Source organism: Chelon labrosus, assembly GCF_963514085.1.
Source record: "Chelon labrosus genome assembly, chromosome: 18".
Taxonomy (NCBI): Eukaryota; Metazoa; Chordata; class Actinopteri; order Mugiliformes; family Mugilidae; genus Chelon; species Chelon labrosus.
Window position 1 is genome coordinate 25845419 of NC_140351.1, and position 24554 is coordinate 25869972.

General features: G+C 41.6%; 1 protein-coding gene across 1 annotated transcript; it reads left to right on the forward strand.

Annotated features, from left to right (window-relative positions):
• Positions 1 to 1010: 1010 nt before the first annotated feature.
• acot9.1 (acyl-CoA thioesterase 9, tandem duplicate 1) lies at positions 1011 to 24214 on the forward strand. Its single transcript, XM_084566158.1, has 16 exons — positions 1011 to 1176; positions 2357 to 2451; positions 3475 to 3501; positions 7878 to 7923; positions 14592 to 14762; positions 16233 to 16270; positions 16352 to 16435; positions 16529 to 16632; positions 16700 to 16773; positions 19865 to 19932; positions 20030 to 20141; positions 21430 to 21520; positions 21789 to 21874; positions 21956 to 22043; positions 22622 to 22772; positions 23052 to 24214. Exons 1-16 carry the CDS (start codon positions 1163 to 1165, stop codon positions 23105 to 23107), a joined length of 1305 nt encoding a protein of 434 aa, XP_084422284.1. The 5' UTR covers positions 1011 to 1162; the 3' UTR covers positions 23108 to 24214.
• Positions 24215 to 24554: the final 340 nt, after the last annotated feature.

A 24554-nucleotide genomic window follows, 5' to 3' on the forward strand; every position in this document is an offset into this window, starting at 1 on the left:
TGTTATTGAAAAATACAGCGTAATCTTACTGTTTGTTAAGATTACTTTATTACTTTCACAATACTTTACAGTCAACTGGTTTGTTTAAAAATACATTATCAGTCTTCACAAAATCTACAAACTATGTGCTGTGTGAAAGAACAGATCAGCATGTAATTCATTCATTCATCTTCTGTAACCACTTGTTCGGCTGGAGCCTATCCCAACTGTCATCGGGCGAGAGGCAGGATACATCTTGGACAGGTCACCAGTCTATCACAGAGAGACAGACAAGCATTCACACTCACACCTACAGCCAATTTAGAATCACCAATTAACCTAACCAGCATGTCTTTGGACGGTGGGAGGAATCCGGAGTACCCGGAGAGAACCCAAGCAGACACAGTCAGCAGACACAGGCAGAACATGCAAACTTCACACAGAAAGGCCCAGTCGGCCCATGGATTCGAACCTGGGACCTTCTCGCTCTGAGGTATCAGTGATAACCACCTCCCCACTGTGCTGCCCGAACATATCCAGCTTCCCATGTGTAGTTTGGGTTAAATTTCCCAGAATGCAAAAAATACATCATGATACCGTGATTTAGAAGGTTTGGATGAATGATTAGCGGTAAAATGCAGTATAGTTCTGTTAAAAGAACAGTAAATCACCAAAATTTCATAGTTTTTTGTTTGTATTAACAGTGGATTGATGTATTCAAAAATAACAGGTTAATACTGTTGGAATTCTTCTGTAAATTAACAGCAATTTCTAACAGTGTACACAAAATATTCGCAGTAGGCCCATGAATTCAAACCCAGAACCTTCTTGCTGTGAGGCATCAGTGCTTGACAGATATATTCAGTAAATTTTAGACCTCAGTGACTTTTGCAAACTTGTGGGTATTCACTGATGTCTAAATAGATATGTATCTTTTCTTAGCGACACATCTACAAGTAAGGGAGATGTGCCTGGCAGGCTAAACTCAGGGATTGAACGCAAAGGAGCAACGTCGTGAGTCACCAGGAAGAGCGTGAAATCCGTCGAGCAATTTTGACTGCCTGGCACCCTCTCTGGTTACCACCCTGACCTGAAGAAAAAAACAGTGATTTTTCTCCTTTTCTCTCAGCCCCCCTGATTTATTTGTACCCTTAAATCATCGACTTTCATTTCGGACACAATAATGCTCTCACCGAGGTCAGTATGATGACATTTAATAGTGCTTATGATACCACATCAGCTATGCTAACCGTTAGCATGTTTACAACCACACCAATGTTGGAATGCTAGAAATGCTTATCAGGCTATAAACTACTTGCGTTTGTCCGGAAATGAACTGTTTTATGAATTTAATATATTAAAATAAGATCCAGCTGGATTCGGATAAGCCAGCCCAGACAGGGTGTGGAGCCAGTGTGTACATTAGAAGGTGTGTCATCTTCATACCACTGAGGGCAGTGTACCCAGAAAACAACAAACAGTGAAGGAATGTATTTTTCTACGGTTAAAGTATTGTAACTGGACAAAAAAGAAATGTCCTTAATTGTGGAATTTACGTTTGCTTAAGTACAAAGTTACAAATACAAAGTTCAGAATACTTCTTACTGTTTAATTATTTCGCATCTATTTAAATAGTTCTAGTTTGTACAGCCTCTGTCTTACAAGTTGAGGTAATTCAAAGTGTTTTACAACTGATATACTAATTAAAAAAATAAATAAAAAAATATTATTATGTTGCTTTAAATTAAGTGCAATATAAAGTCAAATACATTTTTTCATTCTTAAACTTATTTTATTGTATTACAAAAAGACACTCTTACTGTAGCAAACACATGTTAGGCCAAGGCTGGGGCAGCAGTGGCTAAGTATAGAGCGGGTTGTTCACGAATCAGAGGGTTCTATGCCCAGTACATGGACCACATGCTGAACCGTCCTTGAGCAAGACAATGAACCCCTAATTTACTGGTGTACACATGTGTGAACGAGTGGGTAAATGTGTCGTTGTGACTGTAAAGAACTTTGAGTACCAATAGGTAGAAAGGTGCTATATAAATACAAAACCATTTACCATCCAAAAAGGTTAAAGAAAGGCAACTGGACTTGTAGAGTTTCTTGAAGACTTTTTGCCACTCTTTCTGGTTGGGAATTGAGGTTTAAATAGGAATATCTGTGGCTGTAGCCCATCAGAAACCTGCTTGACTAGTGTCTGTTAACAACCAGAAGCTGGCATGACTAGTGTCTGTTAACGGCTAGATACTAACAGATGTAGGTGTACAGATATAATTAGTAGAGGAGGATGCATGTAACTGGACTCCTTCATCTTAAGGTCACATGGGGTTTTGTGTTTTTCTTGTGCATGTCCTCATGTGGGGTGCAGATTGCTGTTTCTGCCGTCGGCTGCATTGGTCACGAGCAGGTCATTCTGCTCAAGGGGGACATCGAAGCCAGGCAGGGCACCCGACATGGTTGAGGGTAAGAGACCGAGCTCACTTACTGTTTTACTTGAGTGGCCCCCAATTTATCAGCATACTGTGTGTGATATGTCCATGTACACAGTTTATTGTGTTGTAGATTTTATTTTAAATTGATAATTATGCGTATTTTGTCCCTCCATGTAGATTCAAAGGCCCATAACGACAAAGGGGACATTTAATTTAAAAAATAAAAATAAAAACCTTAAATATTGTTTACAAAAGTTAATTCAGTACCCTAAGCTAACTGCACAAATACACTCACTTGCCATTAGGGACACTTGTGAATGCATTCTAATCTAAATTCTCCTTCATGACTATTCTGATGTTCAACCGATGTTGAAACGGGGTCAGAAAGGTGGTAATTCAACAGTATGATCATTTTGGAGGATGTAGTTCGTGGTGCTCTTAATCCAGATTGAACTGTGGACACTGAAGTGATTATGTTATTTGGCCCAGCCCACTGACTACATTATCAAAATAATGTGAGGATGTTTTGCTACAACACCATACAATTAAATAGTACTACAAACCACAGCCTCTGAAATCAAAAACAGTTGAATCAACAGCTCTATAAGTTATTTGAAACTGGTCCTCAATACGTAGTGGTGAACTGTTATCTTAGACTGATGTACCTAATGAACTGGCAAGTGAGAGTGATATGAATGAAAGAGTTCACATTTAGATTTCTAATTAATTTTTTAGAAATGTCCATGAACACGTTTCACTCTTTCATTTTTATGGCTACTGTATTTTGTAAAGCATGACCAAGTTTGCATGTCTAGTATTTCTGCTGTGAACAATATCATTAGATTTATGCTGATAAGGCTACAGTGTGTATTTAAATGATATAATTTGTTATTTGTAGCACAGCAGACACTGAACATTTCTTAGTGTGATATAAGACCATGAAAACAAACTTTATTCTCTGCAAATATGGTGATGGCAGCTCTCTCATATGATGCAGAATCCAGTGAGGCACCATCCACTCTGTGTGTTCTTAATCATGTTTGTTTCTCTACAGGTAATCCCCTCTTGCACGTGTCAAATGGTGTGTGTTGGTAAACCAAAACAAATCCTACCCAAACTCCTCATTAATTCTCTTTTAATTAGCTTTAATTGCATTTACTCCTCCTGCTTGTTTATTCAACTGTCTACTATCTTGAAGCATACTTCCTGCTTTTAGTGTGCACTCTGTTCAGCCTTTTTGATCAGATTGGATTTCATGCTCAGTGACTTCTCTTCTGGGAGAAAGCATTCCTGTGGCAGTTTAACCTTTTTCTTCTTCCTCTCTCTGCGCTGCAACAGTCTTTGTCCGACCACTCAACTATAGTAATAACTGTAGTTATATCTATCTATATCTATCTATATATACAGTTCAAACCAGATGTTTACATACACTGTGTTAAGAGACACATAAACATTTTTTCCTCACTGTTTGAAGTTAAATCAGACTAAACCTCTCCTGTTTTAGGTCAGTGAGGATTACTAAAATTATTTCTATTTGCTAAATGCTACAATAACAAGAGAGAGAATTTCTTAGAGAATTTTTTATTACTTTCTTCAATGTCAGAAGTTTACATACACAAAGATTACTATGTCTTTAAACAATGAAGGAAAGCCCTGATGATGATGTCATGGCTTTGGAAGCTTCTGATAGGTTAACAGACAACATTTGAGTTAATTGGAGGCACACCTGTGGATGTATTTTAAGGCTACACCTCAAACACACTGCTTCCTTGTTTGACATCATGGGAATATCAAAAGAAATCAGCCAAGATATCAGGAAGAGATTTGTGGTGCTCCACAAGACTGGTTCATCCTTGGGTACAATTTCCAGATGCTTGAAGGTGCCACGTTCATCTGTTCAAACAATTATACGCAAGTATAGACACCATGGGAATGTCCAGCCATCATACCGCTCAGGAAGGAGACAGGTTCTATGTCCCAGAGATGAATGTGTTTTGGTCCAAAATGTGTGAATCAACCCCAAAACAAAAGCTGAAGACCTTGCCAAGATGATGGCTAAAGTTGGTAAGAGAGTGTCATTCTCCACAGTGAAACGAGTCCTGTACCGACATGGACTGAAAGGCCACTCAGCGAGGAAGAAGCCATTACTCCAAAAGCAACATAAAAAAGCCAGATTACAGTTTGCAAATGCACACAGGGACAAAGACCTTAATTTTTGGAGACATGTCCTGTGATCTAATGAAACTGTTTGGCCATAATGACCATCGTTACATTTGGAGGAAAAAGGGGGAAGCTTGTAAGCCTGAGAACACCATCCCAACTGTGAAGTATGGGGGTGGTAGCATCATGTTGTGGGGCTGTTTTGCCGCAGGAGGAACTGGTACACTTCATAATATAGACGGCATCATGAGGAAAGAACATTATGTGGAAATATTGAAGCAACATCTCAAGACATCAGCCAGGAAGTTAAAGCTTTGGCGCAAATGGGTCTTCAAAATGGACAATGACCCTAAGCATACTGCCAAAGTAGTTACAAAGTGGCTTAAGGACAACAAAATCAATGTTTTGGAGTGGCCATCACAAAGCCCCGATGTCAATCCCATAGAAAATTTGTGGGCAGATCTGAAAAGGCGTGTGCAAGCGAGGTGGCCTACAACCCTGACTGAGTTACACAAGTTCTGTCAGGAGGAATGGACCAATTCCAGCAGACTATTGCGAGAAGCTTGTGGAAGGATACCCAAAACATTTGACCCAAGTCATACAGTTTAAAGGCAATGCTACCAAATACTAAGGAAATGTATGTAAACTTCTGACTTTTAAGAAAGTAATAAAAAAATTCTCTAACAAACTCTCTTTCTCATTATTGTGGTATTTAGCAAATAGAAATAATTTTGGTAATCCTAACTGACCTAAAACAGGAGACGTTTAGTCTGATTTAACTTCAGACAGTGAGGAAAAAAAGGTTTATGTGTCTTTTAACACAGTGTATGTAAACATCTGGTTTCAACTGTGTGTGTGTATATATACATACATATATATACACTATATTACCAAAAGTATTCGCTCACCTGCCTTTACTCATTCTATGAACTGAAGTGCCATCCCATTCCTAACTCATAGAATTCCATATGATGTCGGTCCACCTTTTGCAGCTATTACAGCTTCAACTCTTCTGGGAAGACTGTCCACAAGGTTGAGGAGAGTGTTTATAGGAATTTTTGACCATTCTTCCAAAAGCGCATTGGTGAGGTCACACACTGATGTTGGTCGAGAAGGCCTGGCTCTCAGTCTCCGCTCTAATTCATCCCAAAGGTGTTCTATCGGGTTCAGGTCAGGACTCTGTGCAGGCCAGTCAAGTTCATCCACACCAGACTCTGTCATCCACGTCTTTATGGACCTTGCTTTGTGCACTGGTGCACAGTCATGTTGGAAGAGGAAGGGGCCCGCTCCAAACTGTTCCCACAAGGTTGGGAGCATGGAATTGTCCAAAATGTTTTGGTATCCTGAAGCATTCAATGTTCCTTTCACTGGAACTAAGGGGCCAAGCCCAGCTCCTGAAAAACAACCCCATACCATAATTCCTCCTCCACCAAATTTCACAGTTGGCACAATGCAATCTGAAATGTACCGTTCTCCTGGCAACCTCCAAACCCAGACTCGTCCATCAGATTGCCAGATGGAAAAGCGTGATTCATCACTCCAGAGAACGCGTCTCCACTGCTCTAGAGGCCAGTGGCGGCGTGCTTTACACCATTGCATCCGACGCCTTGCATTGCACTTGGTGATGTGTGGCTTGGCTGCAGCTGCTCGGCCATGGAAACCCATTCCATGAAGCTCTCTGCGTACTGTACTTGGGCTAATCTGAAGGTCACATGAAGTTTGTAGCTCTGTAGCAATTGACTGTGCAGAAAGTCGGCGACCTCTTTGCACTATGCGCTTCAGCATCCGCTGACCCCTCTCCGTCACTTTACGTGGCCTACCACTTCGTGGCTGAGTTGCTGTTTTTCCCAAACGCTTCCATTTTGTTATAATAGAGCTGACAGTTGACTGTGGAATATTTAGGAGCGAGGAAATTTCACGACTGGATTTGTTGCACAAGTGGCATCCTATGACAGTTCCACGCTGGAATTCACTGAGCTCCTGAGAGCGGCCCATTCTTTCACAAATGTCTTGTTTCACAGTCTGCATGCCTGAGTGCTTGAATTTATACACCTGGGGCCAGGCCAAGTGATTAGAACACCTGATTCTGATCATTTGAATGGGTGAGCGAATACTTTTGGTAATATAGTGTATATATATATATATATATATATATATATATATATATATATATCCCCCTTGTGTACTGTTCAAAAACACTACGATTTCATACTGTTGAAAACAGTTCAACTTTTTTTGCTGAAAATTTGTTGGCTGGAGCTGGAGCCTATCCCAGCTGTCATTGGGCAAGAGGCGGGGTACACTATGGACAGGTCACCAGTCTATCGCAGGGCTAACACATGCACACCTATGGCCAATTTAGAATCGCCAATTAACCTAATGAGCATGTCTTTGGATGGATCCATGCAGGGAGAACATGCAAACTCTACATACATACATTTTTTTCTTTGTATACGCTACCGGTCAAAAGTTTTAGAACACCACACTTTTTCCAGTTTTTTACTGAAAATTATTCAGTTTCGTGTCTCATTGCACTCTGAAATGCAAAAGCATAGAACAAATAAGCAATTTGAGTTGAAAAAGAAATCATGGAATCAATTTACAGACCAAAATGTATTCTAAACTTTTGACTCATCAAAGTAGCCACCTTTGGCAGATATAACAGCTGAACACACTCGTGGCATTCTTTCTACAATAGAAACAAAATATTCTTCAGAAAGTTCTTCCCAAGTTTGTTGCAGAAGTTCCCATAAATGTGTGGTACTTGTAGGTTGCTTGGTAGTGTATTTTACATTGTTATTTTTTTTCTTGGACCAATGTTTATTGCACCCATTACATTTTCTACTATTCTGCATAACAATGACTCAAAACATCAGTGGATTTTCCTGCAAGTAGACAAAATTGACCCAATCAAATGAATGAAACAGAAATATTACTCTCTGTTATTTATTTATTCAGGAAAATGAGCCAATATATGTGATGTGCAAAAGTAAGTGCACCTCTAGGATTTCAAGTTAATGCCAATGCCAAATTAGAGTCCATTTCCTTCCTGTTCAGAAGTGTTCCCAGTCAATGTAAAGAGACTCAGGTGTCATCCAGTGTCTTGTTTTGTTTAAAAATCTCCGGTGAACATGTTTGTGAAAATCCACTGATGTTTTAAGTGATTTTTATGACTAAATATAGAAAATACTGAGGGGTGCCAAACAGTATCAAACATGCGGGTTTCGGGGTCTGCTATGCACACATACACCAATATGTATGTATGCTAGATCTAATTATTTCTTCTTCGTGTTTTAGTGCGGAACAGGCTGAGAGAAATTGTGGGAGCTTCCACTAACTGGAGGTATGGAACCATCTGTCTGTGTTAGGTTGAACTGCTAAACTCTTATTTTAACAAATAAGTAATCGATAGATAGCTACTTTATTTATCCCGAGGATAAATCTGTTATATACTATGTCAGGGTTTCCCAAAGTGTGGTGGGTGCGCGAGCTGGGGGTCCGCGAGATGAAAAATGTAATGAGCCTGCCATCCATCCTCTTTGCTTTTAAAAGTGGAAGCTTGTGCTTAACTTTGTTCCATTATATTGAAAATATTACAGTGTTTCAGTGGAATTCAAATGCGAGAGCGCATTGTTGTGATCGTGATTATTTTGTTATACGTGTGTTCTGGTCATTTGAGCATGATCAAAAAAAAAAAAAAAAAAAAAAAAAAAGCTTGTTGCGTTTTTTGTTTTTTTTTTTAAGAAAAAAAGGTGTGGGGGATTGGGGGTGCATCAACCCGGTTGGGACATAGAAGGGGATGTGCGGCCAAAAAAGTTAGGGAACCGCTGTACTACGTAATTTCAGCTCACACATATTGTGTTGTTGTTGTAAAGTATTGTGTCATATCTTTGTCGCATCTATATGTTTTAATTGCATCATTTATGTTCTTATAGTATTGTGACCTATCTTATCTTTTCTTGTCTTATTTTACCGTATTGCTAATCTTGGCTTCTCTTAGCTTAGCTTAACCTACTTTAACTTTTGTCGAATGTCCTATCTTTGCTTGTTGTATCTTCACTTATCTTTGATTGTCTCAGCATACAGTACCAGTCAAAAATTTGGACACACCCTCTCATTTAGTCTTTCTTTATTTTCCTGACCATTTACATTGTAGATTCTCACTGAAGGCACCAAAACTATGAATGAATGTGGAATTATGTAGTAAACAAAAAAGTGTGAAATAATTTCAAATATGATTCATACTTTAGTGTCCTCAAGTAGCCTCCCTTTGCTTTGTTGACAGTGCTGCAAACCCTTGGACTTCTCTCAATGAGCTTCATGATGTAGTCACCTGAAATGGTTTTCACTTCACAGGTGTGCCTTGTCAGGGTTCTTTTGTGGAGTTTCCTGCCTTCTTATTGGGGTTGGGACCATCAGTTGTGTTGTACAGAAGTCAGGTTGGTATACAGCTGACAGCCCTATTTGACAACTGTTAGAATTCATATTAGGACAAGAACCAATCAGCTAAGTAAAGAGAAACGACAGTCCATCATTACTTTAAGAAATTAAGGTCAGTCAGTCCGGAAAATGGCAAAAACTTTGAATGTGTCCCCAAGTGCAGTTGCAAAACCCATCAAGCGCTATGATGAAACTGGCTCACATGAGGACCGCCCCAGGAAAGGAAGACCAAGAGTCACCTCTGCTGCTGAGGATAAGTTAACAGCACCTTAGACTGTTCAGAGGAGATTGCTCCAATCAGGCCTTTTTGGTCAAAAAGCTGCTAGAACAGATGATCTCTACATGCATGGTTCCAACCGTGAAACATGAAGGAGTTGGTGTGATGGTGTGGGGGTGCTTTGCTGGTTACACTGTTGGGGATTTATTCAAAATTGAAAGCACAGCATGGCTACCACAGCATCCTGCAGCAACATGCTATCCCATCCGGTTTGCATTTAGTTGGACCATCATTTATTTTTCAACAAGACAATGACCCCAAACACACCTCCAGGCTGTGTAAGGGCCATTTGACCAAGAAGAAGAGTGATGGAGTGCTGCGCCAGATGACCTGGCCTCCACAGTCACCTGACCTAAACCCAATCGAGATGGTTTGAGATGAGATGGACCGCAGAGTGAAGGCAAAAGAGCCAACAAGTGCTCAGCATCTCTGGGAACTCCATCAAGACAGTTGGAAGACTATTTCAGGTGACTACTCCATGAAGCTCATCGAGAGAATGCCAATAGTGTGCAAAGCAGTAATCAAAGCAAAGGGTGGCTATTTTGAAGAATCTAAAATATGGATCATATTTAGAGTTATTTCACACTTTTGTTTACTACATAATTCCACATGTGTTCATTCATAGGTTTGATGCCTTTAGTGAAAATCTACAATGTAAATAATTGTGAAAATAAAGAAAAACCATTAAATGAGAGGGCGTGTCCAAACTTTTGACTGGTAGTGTAGTTTTTTAGCTATCTTTAAACACGGTTACAGATACATCTTCTGATGCACAACCTTGGACACATCATCAGTGTTGTTTCCTGGACTTACGGGGTGTTTCGGGTCTTGCAGCAGACACCCTCCTCCAGGCGACCCGACCGAGGCTGGTCAGACCCCGGCCTGTGTCCAAGTGGCATACTACTGCCTCCACTGTTCTCCCCTCCTTAACCAGAGCCATCTGGATGCTTTCTCCGCTGCCTCCACGTTGTAACTTATGGCTCTGTTTCGGTTGGCGCCTGTTATGCCCAGTGTACCATAGGCCTTGCTCAGGGTGTGTCTGGCAAATCCCTGACTGCCCACTTCCACTGGCATACACCTGGTCCTCCACCCATTCGTCCGACGCTGCTCCACCAGCTCCTGATATTTCTCCCTCTTTCTCTCCTGAGCCTTTTCCATCCTCTCCTCCCAGGGCAATGTTAGCTCTAGCAAGATTAGTTGTCTTGTGGCCTCAGAGACCAAGATGATGTCAGGTCTTAGTGTGGATTGGGTGATATGTGGTGGAATCTTCGGTGGCCTCTCTAGGTCAACTGACATCACCCAGTCTAAGGCTGGAGAGGAACCCAACAGAGCGGCTCTTTGATGTTTTCTCTGGCCTTTGTCCTTCCTTGATGAAGTCAATGGCCTTGGCTGTGGCTTGGCGGTATCGACTGTCCTTGATCCCCTTGCTGATTGCCTCAGGAATGGATTTAAGGACATGATCGTGTCTCCATCGATACCGGCCCTCGCCTAGTGCCTTGGAGCAGCTGCTCAAGATGTGTTCTAGTGTCCCTGGCTTGGAACACAGAGGGCATGCAGGTGTCTCTATTCTGCCCCATGTGCACAGGTTAGATGGGCTAGGAAGGAAGTCGCAGACCCCTTGGATCAAGAACCTGATTCTCTGGGGGTTCCACGTCCAGATGTCCTTCCAGGTGACATTCCGCTCCATCACCTGTTCCCACTTTATCCACGCACCTTGCTGCATCTCATCCACGCACCTTGCTGCACCTTGCTGCCGCATGGCCACTGCTCTGCTGGTTCTCTCCTCCTCAACTGAAGCACGCACCTCCTCCTGCACCAGCCAACATTCTATCGAACGTATTTTCTATTGATATCGATCACGTGTCTATCGTGATATATATCATTATCGTTTTATTGCCCAGCCCTAATCCAGAGTACTGCAGATGTTCCCGTGCTCGTGCCACAATGAACTCCTCCCTGACTGAGCTAAAAGGAAGTCTGAGCTTGTTGGTGTTCCCATACAGACCGATGTTGCTTAGGCTGCGGGCAATCCCAGCCATCTGCGTAGATAGCTGCTCACCTTTTGCTCAAAACCTTCAGCCACAGTCATGCGGACATCATAGATGAGCAGAGGCCAGAGGAGTCTTGGGAGGATTCCATGCTGGTAGACCCAAGCCTTGAATCTTTCAGGGAGCCCTGATCTGTCCACTGCTCTCAACCAGCCCTCCATGTCAGCGCTGGTTTCCCTGATGGAGTCTCTGTCATTGAGACTGCAGTTGAAGGCCTTCCCGAGGCTCTTTACTGGTTTCTCAGTGACTGATGGGCTTTGATGTTGTCCCAGCCTGAAGCGGAACTTGTCTCCCCCTTCTTTAGCACCAAGGACCTGGACTTTGCAGGTTTGAAGCTCATGCGTGCCAATGCCATGAGCCTCTCCAACCCTTGGAGGGTCTCGGCTGCCGTGACCATCATGTTCATTGCCAGCGCAAAGAGGGTCACTGAGATGGTGCAACCAGTGATTAACCCTACCTCAAGCTGGTGCCAGTCTGATGTTAACTGGCCAGAGGAGACTCTCAAGCTGAACTTGCTGATCTTTCACCTTCTGGGGTACGTGTTTTTTCTCCAGTGCAACCTCCACCAGCTTGTGGGGTATTGAGCCGTAGGTGTTGGTGAGATCTAGCCACAGCACAGCCAGGTCCCCCCTGCCTTCTGTTGCCTCCCTGATGAGCTGGGTTACCACACCTGTGTGTTCCAGGCAACCTGGGACTCCTGGTATACCTCCCTTCTGCACAGACGTGTTGATGTATTTATTGCTCAACAGGAAGTTGGGGAGTCTCTTGGCCACAATGCTGAAGAAGATTTTGCTCTCCACGCTGAACAAGGAGATGACCCGAAACTGGGGGATGTTCTCAGACTTCTCTTCTTTTGGGATGTACACTCCCTCAGCATACCTCCATGGCTGGGTGACCTTCCCTCTTCTCCAGATGACCTTCAGGGCCTTCCAGAGCCTGTGTAGAAACTTTGGGCAGTTCTTACATACCTTGTAAGGCACTCCACTTGGGTCCGGTGCTGAGCTTGACCTTGCCCTCCTCACCACTTCCTCCACTTCACTCTGGCAGGGCTCCTTCAGGTTGAACTCTGATGTGGGCTCTGGTGGTGTCAGCAGTGCTTCACATGGCCCCAGCGGTCGTTCTCTGTTTGGGTCAGAATAGGTAGCCTTGAGGTGGTTGTTGATAGTGTCCTTTGAGCAGGTGAGTTGGCCAGTCCTCTTTTGGCCAAGGAGAAGGTTCACTATGAGCGTGGTCATCCTTAACAGTCGATGGTCCACATCCCCCTTGGCTGTCACTTCCAGGATCTGGTTCACATCCTCATCGAACTGGTGCTTTGAGGATTGGGGCCACTGGATCCTTGGTTGGGCTAAAGGAGCACAGCCAGTTCTTGTGGCTGCTGCTCAGAGGTTGCGCTAGACTTTTTCGTTGTCGGTCATTTTGACTGACAAGGTCATAAAAATTCCGTCATAATCTATTTTTACCCGTCACTTTAATTTTAAATTTTTTAAAATGATAATAAAGACATATTCAATAGCATTTCCTTTTCATTAAAGTTTCATTAACTTTAAGTACTTTTTTCAGAACAGTATTTACTTTAAATGGTAACCAAAAAAAAAAAAAAGTTTCGTCTGCCGACACGTCTTGTCCGTACTCGGAACGGGACTGCTAGCGTAAACAGCTCTTGGACGGTACCGTAGGGTTGAAGTGCTTCGGTGGTATGCAAATTCCATTTTGGTAGCCGTTAGCTGCATAGACATAGCCATATATACATATATATTGTATATGGTCTATGGCAGCAGTTCCCAAACTATTCTGGCCGCGCACTCCCTTCTATATCGCAACCGCGCTGACGCACCCCCAATCCCCCACACTTAAAAAAAAACAAAAAAAAAACGCAACAAGCTTTTTTATATTCATATTAAAGGCAGCATGTTTAATCATGCTCAAGTTACCAGAACACACATAAAACAAAATAATCACGATCACAACAACGCGCTCTCGCATTTGAATTAGACTGAAACACTGTAACATTTTCAATATAATGAAACAAAGTTATGCACAAGCTTCCACTTTTAAGAGCAAAGGGGATGGATGACAGGCTCAGGCTCAGAGGCAGAAAGCAGATAAGTTGGGAGAAATATGGCTAATATTTTCAGCCGATTAAACAAAAATTGCAGCAACTTTAAATGACCGTGGAGCAAACACAACCGCGTCATCATAACACAGCGGTTATGGAAATAAAATTAGAATGCCAGTCATTTGAATTAAATTGGAATAAAGTTACGCACAACCCACAACATAAATAACAAAGAGGATAGGCTCAGGAACAGATAAAAAAAATTATCCATCTGACGATTTTCAAGTGCAGCGCAGCTGGCTCAGTTAGTTGCGCATATACGGTGCGTAGAAGATGATAACTTCTTCTCCGCCATTGCATTTTGCATCTCGCCCACCCCCTAGAGGCAGTTCACGCACCTCTAGGGGTGCGCGCACCACACTTTAGGAATCCCTGGTCTATGGTTAGCCAAGCTCTGATGTGTGCATCAGTGTAATCAGTGTACCAGGAAATCGTGCACCGATAAGTTCCGAGATGTTTGGAACGCAAACTTCGATGAGAGACAAGAGCCAATTAATAAGATCACTCGCCACCAAGTGGTCAGGGGTGTGAATTGCAATCTGTCAAAATGACGGACGGCCTTCAGATTTTTCCGTCATATTTAAAAAAAAACGGTCAATGACGGAAAATATTCGGTTAACGCGACCCCTGCTGCTGCTTGCTGGCTTTGGAGGCTCTGTGGGTTGTCAGGAGGTGCTGTCTCTTGAGGGCGGCTTTGGGTGGCAGACGAGCTGCTGGCAGCAGGTGTTGGCGACACCAGGAGGCTCTGGGCACTGTGGGTTGCCTCCGGGCCTGTTTTTGTGCCAAATACATGACTGGACAGATGCAGTAATAAATTGATTGATTTATTCCTGTAGTGACTTAAACAAAAGTAAACACACTATAGAAAATACTGAGGGGTGTGAATACTGTGAATGCTGCACTGTAGGTGACAATAAATACAATATTTAAAATGCAGCCACATCAAATTTCCCTGGAGTCTTCAGGTATAAAAAGAACTTTGCACAACTTTACTGAAACATAACTGACTGTCAGTGTCAAACATGCGGGTTTCGGGATCTGCTATGCACACATAAAAGGGAGGATGTGCTTCAAAACCCCCTGTGAAATAACAAATCACTTGAAAGAAGTGCATGTATTATCATTCATAGTGACCATCAGCAGGCCATGGCAGAGCGCGTGTCCCTGTCGTCCATGTTGGCCAAGTCGCAAAATGACCTTCCAGCTAAGAGGATGAAGGACAGCTACCTGGAAGTGCACCTGCCGCTGGGCTCTGAGCCGCAGCTCCGAGAGAAGTACCTGACCTTCCACAACACTGTCAGGTAAACACACAATGACCAGTGTACTGTATTTATTCATATACAGTTGAAACCAGATGATTACATACACTGTGTTAAAAGACACATAAACATTTTTTCCTCACTGTATGAAGTTAAATCAGACTAAACCTTTCCTGTTTAAGGTCAGTTAGGATTACTAAAATTATTTCTATTTGCTAAATGCCGCAATAATGAGAGAGTGAATGTCTTAGAGAATTTTTTATTACTTTCTTTAAAGTCAGACGTTTACATACACAAAGATTACTATGTCTTTAAACAATGAAGGAAAGCTCTGATAATGATGTCATGGCTTTGGAAGCTTCCGATAGGTTAACAGACAACATTTGAGTTAATTGGAGACACACCTGTGGATGTATTTTAAGGCTACACCTCAAACACACTGCTTCCTTGTTTGACATCATGGGAAAATCAAAAGAAATCAGCCAAGATATCAGGAAGAGAATTGTGGTGCTCCACAAGACTGGTTCATCCTTGGGTACAATTTCCAGATGCTTGAAGGTGCCACGTACATCTGTTCAAACAATTATACGCAAGTATAGACACCATGGGAATGTCCAGCCATCATACTGCTCAGGAAGGAGATGGGTTCTATGTCCCAGAGATGAACGTGTTTTGGTCCGAAATGTGCGAATCAACCCGAGAACAAAAGCTAAAGACCTTGTTAAGATGCTGGCTGAAGCTGGTAAGAGAGTGTCATTATCCACAGTGAAACGAGTCCTGTACTGACATGGGCTGAAAGGCCACTCAGCGAGGAAGAAGCCATTACTCCAAAAGCAACATAAAAAAGCCAGATTACAGTTTGCAAGTACACATAGGGACAAAGACCTTAATTTTTGGAGACATGTCCTGTGATCTGATGAAACTAAAGTGGAACTGTTTGACCATAATGACCATCGTTACATTTGGAGGAAAAAGGGGGAAGCTTGTAAGCCTGAGAACACCATCCCAACTGTGAAGTATGGGGGTGGTAGCATCATGTTGTGGGCTGTTTTACCGCAGGAGGAACTGGTGCACTTCATAAAATAGACGGCATCATGAGGAAAGAACATTATGTGGAAATATTGAAGCAACATCTCAAGACATCAGCCAGGAAGTTAAAGCTTGGGCGCAAATGGGTCTTCCAAATGGACAATGACCCTAAGCATACTGCCAAAGTAGTTACAAAGTGGCTTAAGGACAACAAAATCAATGTTTTGGAGTGGCCATCACAAAGCCCCGATCTCAAAAAATTTGTGAGCAGATCTGAAAAGGCGTGTGCAAGTGAGGTGGCCTACAACCCTGACTCAGTTACACAAGTTCTGTGTAATCCTAACTGACCTAAAACAGGAGAGGTTTAGTCTGATTTAACTTCAGACAGTGAGGTAAAAATGTTTATGTGTCTTTTAACACAGTGTATGTAAACATTTGGTTTCAACTGTATTTGCCTCTAACTGGCCTTCTGTCTTGTCTAAGGTTTGGACGGATCCTGGAGGACTTGGACAGTTTAGCAGGTATCACATCACACAGTAATCTCTCTTCAGAATAGACGGGTCAAACACTAACAAATGTGTCCTCCCATTCTTTCTCCTCAGTTCTCATCTCGTACTCTCACACCTATAACCCGGCTCTAAAGAAGTCTCCACTGTCGATTGTCACCGCCCTGGTGGATAAGATCGGTAAGATTCTTTTGCACACCGTGTACAATCGCACCATCAGTTTTGTTTCATTTCATCCAGAGATCTTTAAGCTCTTTTTGCTTTGTGGGTCAGACATGAGGCAGCACGTCATCTATCCTGACTGCGACATCAAGTTTACTGGTAATGTGACGTGGGTAGGGAGGACGTCTATTGAAGCAAAGATGCACATGTCACAGGTAGACACACTCATACTCACACAGCATGTATTTTGAAGCACATGAATGACTCTGTCTCCTCCTCCAGTACATTGATGGAGCCTATACCCCCACTCTGGACGCTACGTTCGTCATGGTGGCTCGAGACCCAGAGAACAAGAGGTAAAGTTTACACTTTTACTCCTCTACATTTATTTAGAAGCGTCAGGAGCTGTATTCCTGTTATCCGGTAATTACCAAAATCTCCCGATATTGTTTAACCCCGCCTGTCAAAATGTACGGTGAAAATATTCCCTCCAAGCAAATTTTTAATTTTATTAAAATATGCAATTTTATTGGTCATTTTGGCAAAAAAAAATTCAAGTGAGGACGCGTCGGCTCCTGCTACACAGCCCCGCTCATCGATGCCACAAGAGGTTTCTCTCTGCTGAATAGCGGTGGAAAAAAGATTGGGGATCTGGCTCATATAACCGGCCATCAAAGACGACTCAAGAATCATGGATCTAGACGTCTATTTAACCGGCTCAGTTGAGTCCTACCACATTTGATTGATATATAATCAATAAACGGCACCATTCAAACATCTTACATATCACTCGGCAGAGAAACAAAATGTACTACCCGACTTGACAACCACTCACTGACTTACGCACTGTACGCAGAGAAACGAAACTTAGCCGACTTGTAACCGCTGCTTGTGGATCCCTGCTCTCGGGATTAAGGAGGGATCCATGACTTGTGGATCGTGGGTCATTCTGAGTCACTCACTGATGATATGAGCCCGGTGCAAGTTCGTGGAGTGACTTAACATGATCCGAATCACTCGAAAGACCCGGGTTTTACACTACTGCTGCAGAACCGAATCAAAACAGCGCAGTGAAGTCGTCTGGGGGAGAACAAGGTCACAAGACTAATACGCATTGCAAGTTGCGGAGACACACTTGACACCTTTGATTTTAATTCAGATGCCGTATGCTTCACTGCAGCGAAAATGCGTAAAAAGTAAAAAAAAAAAAAAACAGACTTTTTTTATTGAATATATTTCAAAGTCATATCGCGAACAGACTTTTTTTATTTCAAGTTGGCAGCAAGCCACGTTACTAAAATGGTATGACCCAGTCCAGATGTGTTTTTTGTTTACTAATTGTTTTATCTGAGAATAGACCTTCAGTTTTTCTATGTTCATGTTAAAAAAGCGTAAGCTTCTGCAATATTTATTTTGGAAGTAACGCACGTGAGTTACTTGATGGCACTTTCAATAAAACATTTATAAATTGTAGGGATGCACCGAAATGAAAATTCTTGGCCGAAACCGAAAACCGAAAATGAAGACCTCAATGCCGAAAACCGAAACACTGAAAGAAATTATTATGACAATTATTAGTACTAGGGATGGCTCGATCCGATACTTAGGATCGGTATCGGCCCGATATTGGTCAAAATTTCAGGATCGAATATCGGAAAAAATAACTATAGCCCGTCCGATCCGATACCCAAATGCTCAACTTAACTTTGCGCGACATGCAGTAAACAGAGAGCAGCTGCTGCAAGCGTGTGTAAACAGAACCTCGTGACAGTGAATTAGCCTAGCGCCCTTATCATGTCAGCTGTGTGGAGTTACTTTGCAGCAAGGAAGAGAAAAGTAAAACAGCCGAATGCAACTTGTGCAACGCGAGTGTCTCAAGGGGTGGCAGCAGCACTGGACGCAAGTGTTTGTGACAGTTATTTAAAGTTAGCAGTCACTTAGCAGGGGTGCCCATTACGTCGATCGCGATCGACCGGTGCGGGTAGATCGCATGCCATTGTAAAAAATAAAATGTTTTAGATGTTAGTCTGGCTTAACAATTAACTGTTGCACCTCCAAAACAAACAGCAAGACAAATGTTCATCTTTATTTACTTTACTTTATATTTGCAACATACCCTCAGTTCAGCGGCACACATCCACAGCCACGCACAACTTCAACCACAACAACTCAAAACTACCGTCTTTCTTAAAGAGACAGCGCTATTTTTCTAAAGGTGCAGTGCACCAATTTTTCTTGATAAAAATAAAAACAAAGATGGATGGAGCTTTTAACACTGTAGCAACAATTAATATGACTTAGGATAGGTAGATCACTTTGACTTGGTCATTGTAAAAGCAGCTCGCAAGCCAAAGAAGTGTGGGCACCCCTGTCCTATAGTCTTCAATGGAACATTGGAACTAAGTCCATTCTATATCTAGTTTGATATGGGTGTTTTACATACAGTTCAACCCCAGGGGTTACATGTGAAAGAAGAAACATTCAAGTTTGCAGTTTGCACTGATTTGAAGTTTAAATAAAGAGCTTATGGCTTTAGGCACATCGTGGGCTATTTTATTTCTTCCCTGAGGGGAGCAGAATATTTGTTGCACAGTTTGGCCATGGTGTTTTTAGATGTCCATATTAAGCAAAGTACATCTATACAAACTATATGTATCATAAACAACTTAACAGAGGAGAAAAGAAGGTATCGGATTGATATCGGTATCGGCAGATACTCCAAATTGCAGTATCGGTATCGGTATCAGTATTGGACATGAAAAAGTTGTATCGAGCCATCCCTAATTAGAACCATTGCATTTATGGGTATGACTGTGTACTAACCTCACTAAAATCAAGGCATTGCAATTGCATAAATTAATAGTAATGTTTCAAACAATAAATCAATTACAAAATTATGAAAATATTTATTTAGCACATTCCAACAATGCACAATATAAAACAAAATTCTAAATAAAATGTTTAACTAACCCCACATTAGTACATTAAATAATAGTTAGACTGAGCATATTTGTTTTTGAATAATCAGCTCTCTCAGTCATCTTAAATTAATGCTTAATACCAGAACCTTCATGAAAATAAGAGTGTAGGACTGCTATATTAGCCCAGTGATAGCCCAGTAATGAACTGGCAAGTGAGTGTGAATTTCCCTTCTTCAACACAGGTAATAAGTAATCCCAAAGTGTAATACCTCCTTCTTAAAAGTAATTTCCACCAATATGCTTTTTTTTTTTTTTTTTTTTTATCTTGTGTCAAGGGCAATAAATTCCCACAAGACATGGAAATTATCTGCTCTATCTACTTCACCTTTTGTCTTGATTGAGAATCAATGTGGCAGTAGCATAATCCTGTTAAACAATGGCATTTTTTGTTTTCTGTCCAATCACAACAAGAATATTCCATTTCTAATTTTTGAAAGTTTTTCTCCTGGTTCGTGTCTCCTTTCAGGGCAGCGTTTGTAAATCCACTGAACCCTGACGGACCAGAGGAAGAGAAACTCCTCCAGGAAGGAGAAGGTACTGCATTGTAACACAACCCTATCTAAGATAAGATAAACCTACTTTTTTATATCAATCCTTTAGACCCTCTATTTTGTGTGTTGGTATTTTCCAGCTAATAAATCCCGCCGTGTGGAGCTGAGCACGGCATCGCTGCTGAAGGTTGCTCCTACTGATGTGGAGAGGAAGATTGTCCACAGTCTGTTCCTCAACACCCTGGACACAAAGTACGACTGAGATGTTCAGACCTTACATCAACCTAATCTAATCTGTCCTGGACAATCCGATAGGAAGTGGCCAGCTTTAAGTACCTGTGTTCACACCTGGCATTGAAATACATCTCCACATGTGTCCACAACCAGCACTTCAAAGGTCAAAGACGTTTTTATGGTTTTTTCAACACCATATATAGCAGGTGCAGTGCATAGTAAGATGAAAGGACATTCCTCCAAGACCATGGAGCTGCATGAAGACATAGGACTAAGTACAATACAAGGAACTGAGCATAGCACATGTGCAAGCTTATGCAGACAATACAAAACAGTGCAGACAGTGTAGACAAACAATGCTAACACTGCAAGAATGAGAGACAGTGCAAAGATAATACAGAGAGTACGAGAAACTTGGGAGGAAATGCACTTATAAAAAGACCCTACACAGCAACAGAGAGCAGCGGCAGCTAATAAGCAGACTGGTTGTTGGCTCAACATCAGGCTGTAAGATGCTGCACCTTCTCCCTGTATGTTGTATTTGCAATGTTTCTGTTAATTAGACCTATCACAATCATGTCTTCGGCGAACTTGATGATGTGATTTGAAATTGGGCTATGCATTGGGCTATCGGAGACATGTTGGAGATGCTGGATGGTAGTAGGGTCTTGTTGTGCCTCATGACAAGCCACTTGACGTATTTTATAACGATGGGTGTGAGTGCGAAGGGATGATAGTCATTGAGGCAGGTCACGGTAGAGTTATTTTAGAGACAAAGTTCTGATTAGTACTGAACGCTGGAAGCTTCTATACTCAGAGTAATGTCATTGCAATGCTGTTTGAATTGGCTAGTGAATATCTGGTAATAAATGTAAATAAGGACACTGGTAATTATTGAGGAAACGTGTAACTTAAATCCACATGACTTTTTATACATCAGCATGATCACATCCATAATTAACCACATGCAGATATGTTTTTAATGACAGTGGTTGTGTGTTTATTTTTCTAAATAAATAAAATAAACTTCTCTTCCACAGATCACCCCTGTTGAGTAGGTGAGCTTTAATGTGACCCAGGACTCATAATGTGTTCATGCTACCAAACAGATTAGTTCAGATGTGTCCCAGACCACCTCCAAATGTGGCCTGAGATCAGATCTCTCAAATGTGTCCTCACACCTTTGCATACACCTGTGATTGGATTCCCCAAGACGATCTGAACAGGGCTTGAAACGTCATGTTGTTTTGAGTGATTTGTGTTCAGGCCATTATAGAAATCTATGTTATTTTATATATCCTTTCAGCACAGTAAGTTTCCGCAGCAGAGTCCTGCCTCCGAACTCAGTGTGGATGGAAGATGCCAAACTGAAAGGACTGGAGATCTGCCACCCTCAGGTAGGAACTGCAGGGGGAAGCAAATAAAGAAAGTGACTGATTTAAAGTACATATATAGCATTTTTCTCTTACTCCTGATCCCAGTTTGAAAGTGCTTTGAGTTGGGTTTTGCTTTTTTTTTTATTTTAAGTACTTAAAGATGTTTAGCTCTTGTTGTTTTTTCCACTTGTTGTCCAATCTTTTAGGTTGTCCATAGAGCTATTAATGGTTTTTGCTGGAAAACATCTGCGGCTCCAATCGCTTTAGTTTCTTTTTGTGTTTTGAGCAGGAGAGGAACATATTCAACAGGATATTTGGAGGTTTTCTGATGAGGAAGGCCTACGAGCTGGGCTGGGCAAACGCCTGCTCATACGGGTGAGAGATTTAGGCAAAAGATGGTGTTGGCCAGAAAAACAATATTTTACTGAAGCGTGTTGTTAAATATTTGTGTTGCAGAGGATGTCGGCCGCGTCTGGTGGCTGTTGATGATATTCTCTTCCAGAAACCTGTCGAGATCGGCTCTTTACTGTTGCTCTCATCGCAGGTCAGAGATAGAGCTAACTAACAAACTGGTCTAACTGGACTAACAACGATTTGGACCGACTAACTGGACTACGTACCTGAAATAACTTGACTAACTAACTGGAATAACTGGCCTTGTTGGATTAAAGGGCTTTAGTAACTGGACTAATAACTAAGAGGAACAATTAAATGAACTAACAAACTAGACTACCTGGACAAACTAACTAGAACGATTAACTGAATTTACAAACTGGTCTAACTGGACTACGAACTATTTGGACTAAGTAGACTAACTAGACTAACTGAAGTGACTGGATTAAGTAAATGGAATTACTTGCCCAAGTAACTGGATTAACCACTAATGGGACTAACAACTAATTGGACCAACAAACTAGACTAACTGGACTGACTAACTGGAATAACTCACTGGAATACCTGGACTAACTATCTGGACAAACTAAACATCATTAAATTCATACACAGCTTTATGTTCCACGAAGTTGGAAGTTTCAGTCCGACTTAAAACCTCCCACTATTTGACCCCATATTCATTGTTTTGCAGAGATACAATAGACACATGCCTGTCTTTGTGTGTTTCAGGTGTGTTACACGCAAGGGAATTACATCCAGGTCAGAGTTCATAGCGAGGTGTATGACCCACTGACCAGCCAGCACAACACCACCAACGTCTTCCACTACACCTTCATGTCAGACCGCACCGTGCCCAACATCATTCCTAAAACATATGGAGGTGAGCTGTTCCCCACATGAATGAACTGTGTCAGAGTTGGTGTCATTAGAAAACTTGAGAAAGCCTGGGAAATCATCACGCTCCTAATAATTGTTCACAGGGTGTTTAAAGTTCATCACTTTGTATGTTGCACTATCTACACCCCATAGAAAACATGTTATATGTGGTCTGAGCGCAGGAAGTGAAAAGCATTGGATGAAACTTGTTTTCTTTTTCGGTTTTTGAAATCAGAGTTTTAGTTTTAAGAGGTGTAATGATGATGTTTTGTGTGTCTGACAGAGTCGATGCTGTATTTAGACGGGAAAAGGCACTTTAACCAAACCGTGGAGCACTGAGAGATCAAATCTACCGCCTTCCAAAGCCTTTCAGTCTCGAGTGTGTGAGCTGAGAACAGTGAATGCAGTTTATGCCTCTGACAGCCTTTTACATCACGCCATTTACTTTTACCCAATCCCACATGGGGACTATGTTTCATTCCTGTTACCTTATTTGCTCCGCATTTTGATGTGCACAGCAAAATACACGTTTCTTTTCTGTTTTATTCACTTATTTGTTGTAACAAGTTTACAGCTTCCCAACTGTCACACATACAGAGAGAAATGAAGCGAAAGTTCCCGTCCTGCCGTCCCATCCTCATACTGTAAATCCCCAACTTGTTGGTTTGCATGATGCTACACTACAGTATGTTAAAGTTTTATATTTCGCTGTCACTTCTACGCACATGCCTGGGAAGATTTATTCTGTGTAACGTATGAGACTGCTGAGTGCAACAAGGGTCATTTTTTTAAGCCTTAAGTCATGTATTTACTCAAATGCAATAAATAAGAATTTATTTAAAACAACGCACTTGTATTTGCTGATGTTCACACAGTGAGCATGTTTACATATAATTCCTCCTGTCAGCTCACCTAAATTATCCCTATCTCGACAACGAACACTGTAAAAACAAAGACCAGCGAATTCTACCACATGCCACCACAAAAGTTCTAGCTCACAGTTAAACTGTTCCAGAACGTGCCTGGTTTCCTCTCTACCTAAGAGACTGAAATTCTAACGCACAAAAAATAATAAAGTGGTGATGGTCACACCAACACGAGGAGGCTTTCTACACCAGGCAAGTTGTCATGTTGCAACATTAGCTTGACCCTACTAACGTCTAAGAAAAAACATCAACTGCAAGGTAAAGGGGAATTACCGTATTTTTACAACCTGGACCTTATTTCTGGCATAAAATACGATCGCATACTCACCCATATAACTTTGTTGTCATTTGGAGTCGTTTGGATGATATTTTGATTCGCATATATCCATACAGTGGGAGTGACAGGCACCGCAACGCAGCCTCTAAATAACACATTATCTGCCGCGAAACTCGTTCATTTCACCAATATTTTGTTATGATACGCTAGTGCTATTCCCCGTTGAGTCCGGAGTTACCTGTTATCTATTCATCTATCTATATTCATCCATGTTGCAAAAAACTAGCAGTAGCAAATTAAACAAGCACCCCGAGTGGCACTCAGAGAGGACGATAACAGGTAACTCCGTTGCAACAGGTAACTCATATTTATTAAAAATAAATAAATAAATAAAATGCAGTGCAGGTAAACAAAGAGCGGAGAAGATGACAAGAAATCATTGCTACCTTGGTGCTTTGTAATGATATACAGTTGAAACCAGATGTTTACATACACTGTGTTAAAAGACATTTTTTCCTCACTGAAGTTAAATCATACTAAACCTCTCCTGTTTTAGGAGAGTTAGAATTACTAAAATTATTTC

Bases quoted from the DNA above. Each gene is read 5' to 3' on its own strand.
- acot9.1 (XM_084566158.1), top strand. The intron at 16,436-16,528 runs GTAAGATTCTTT...TTTGTGGGTCAG, and splicing joins CGCCCTGGTGGATAAGATCG to ACATGAGGCAGCACGTCATC. The intron at 21,521-21,788 runs GTAGGAACTGCA...TGTTTTGAGCAG, and splicing joins TGGAGATCTGCCACCCTCAG to GAGAGGAACATATTCAACAG.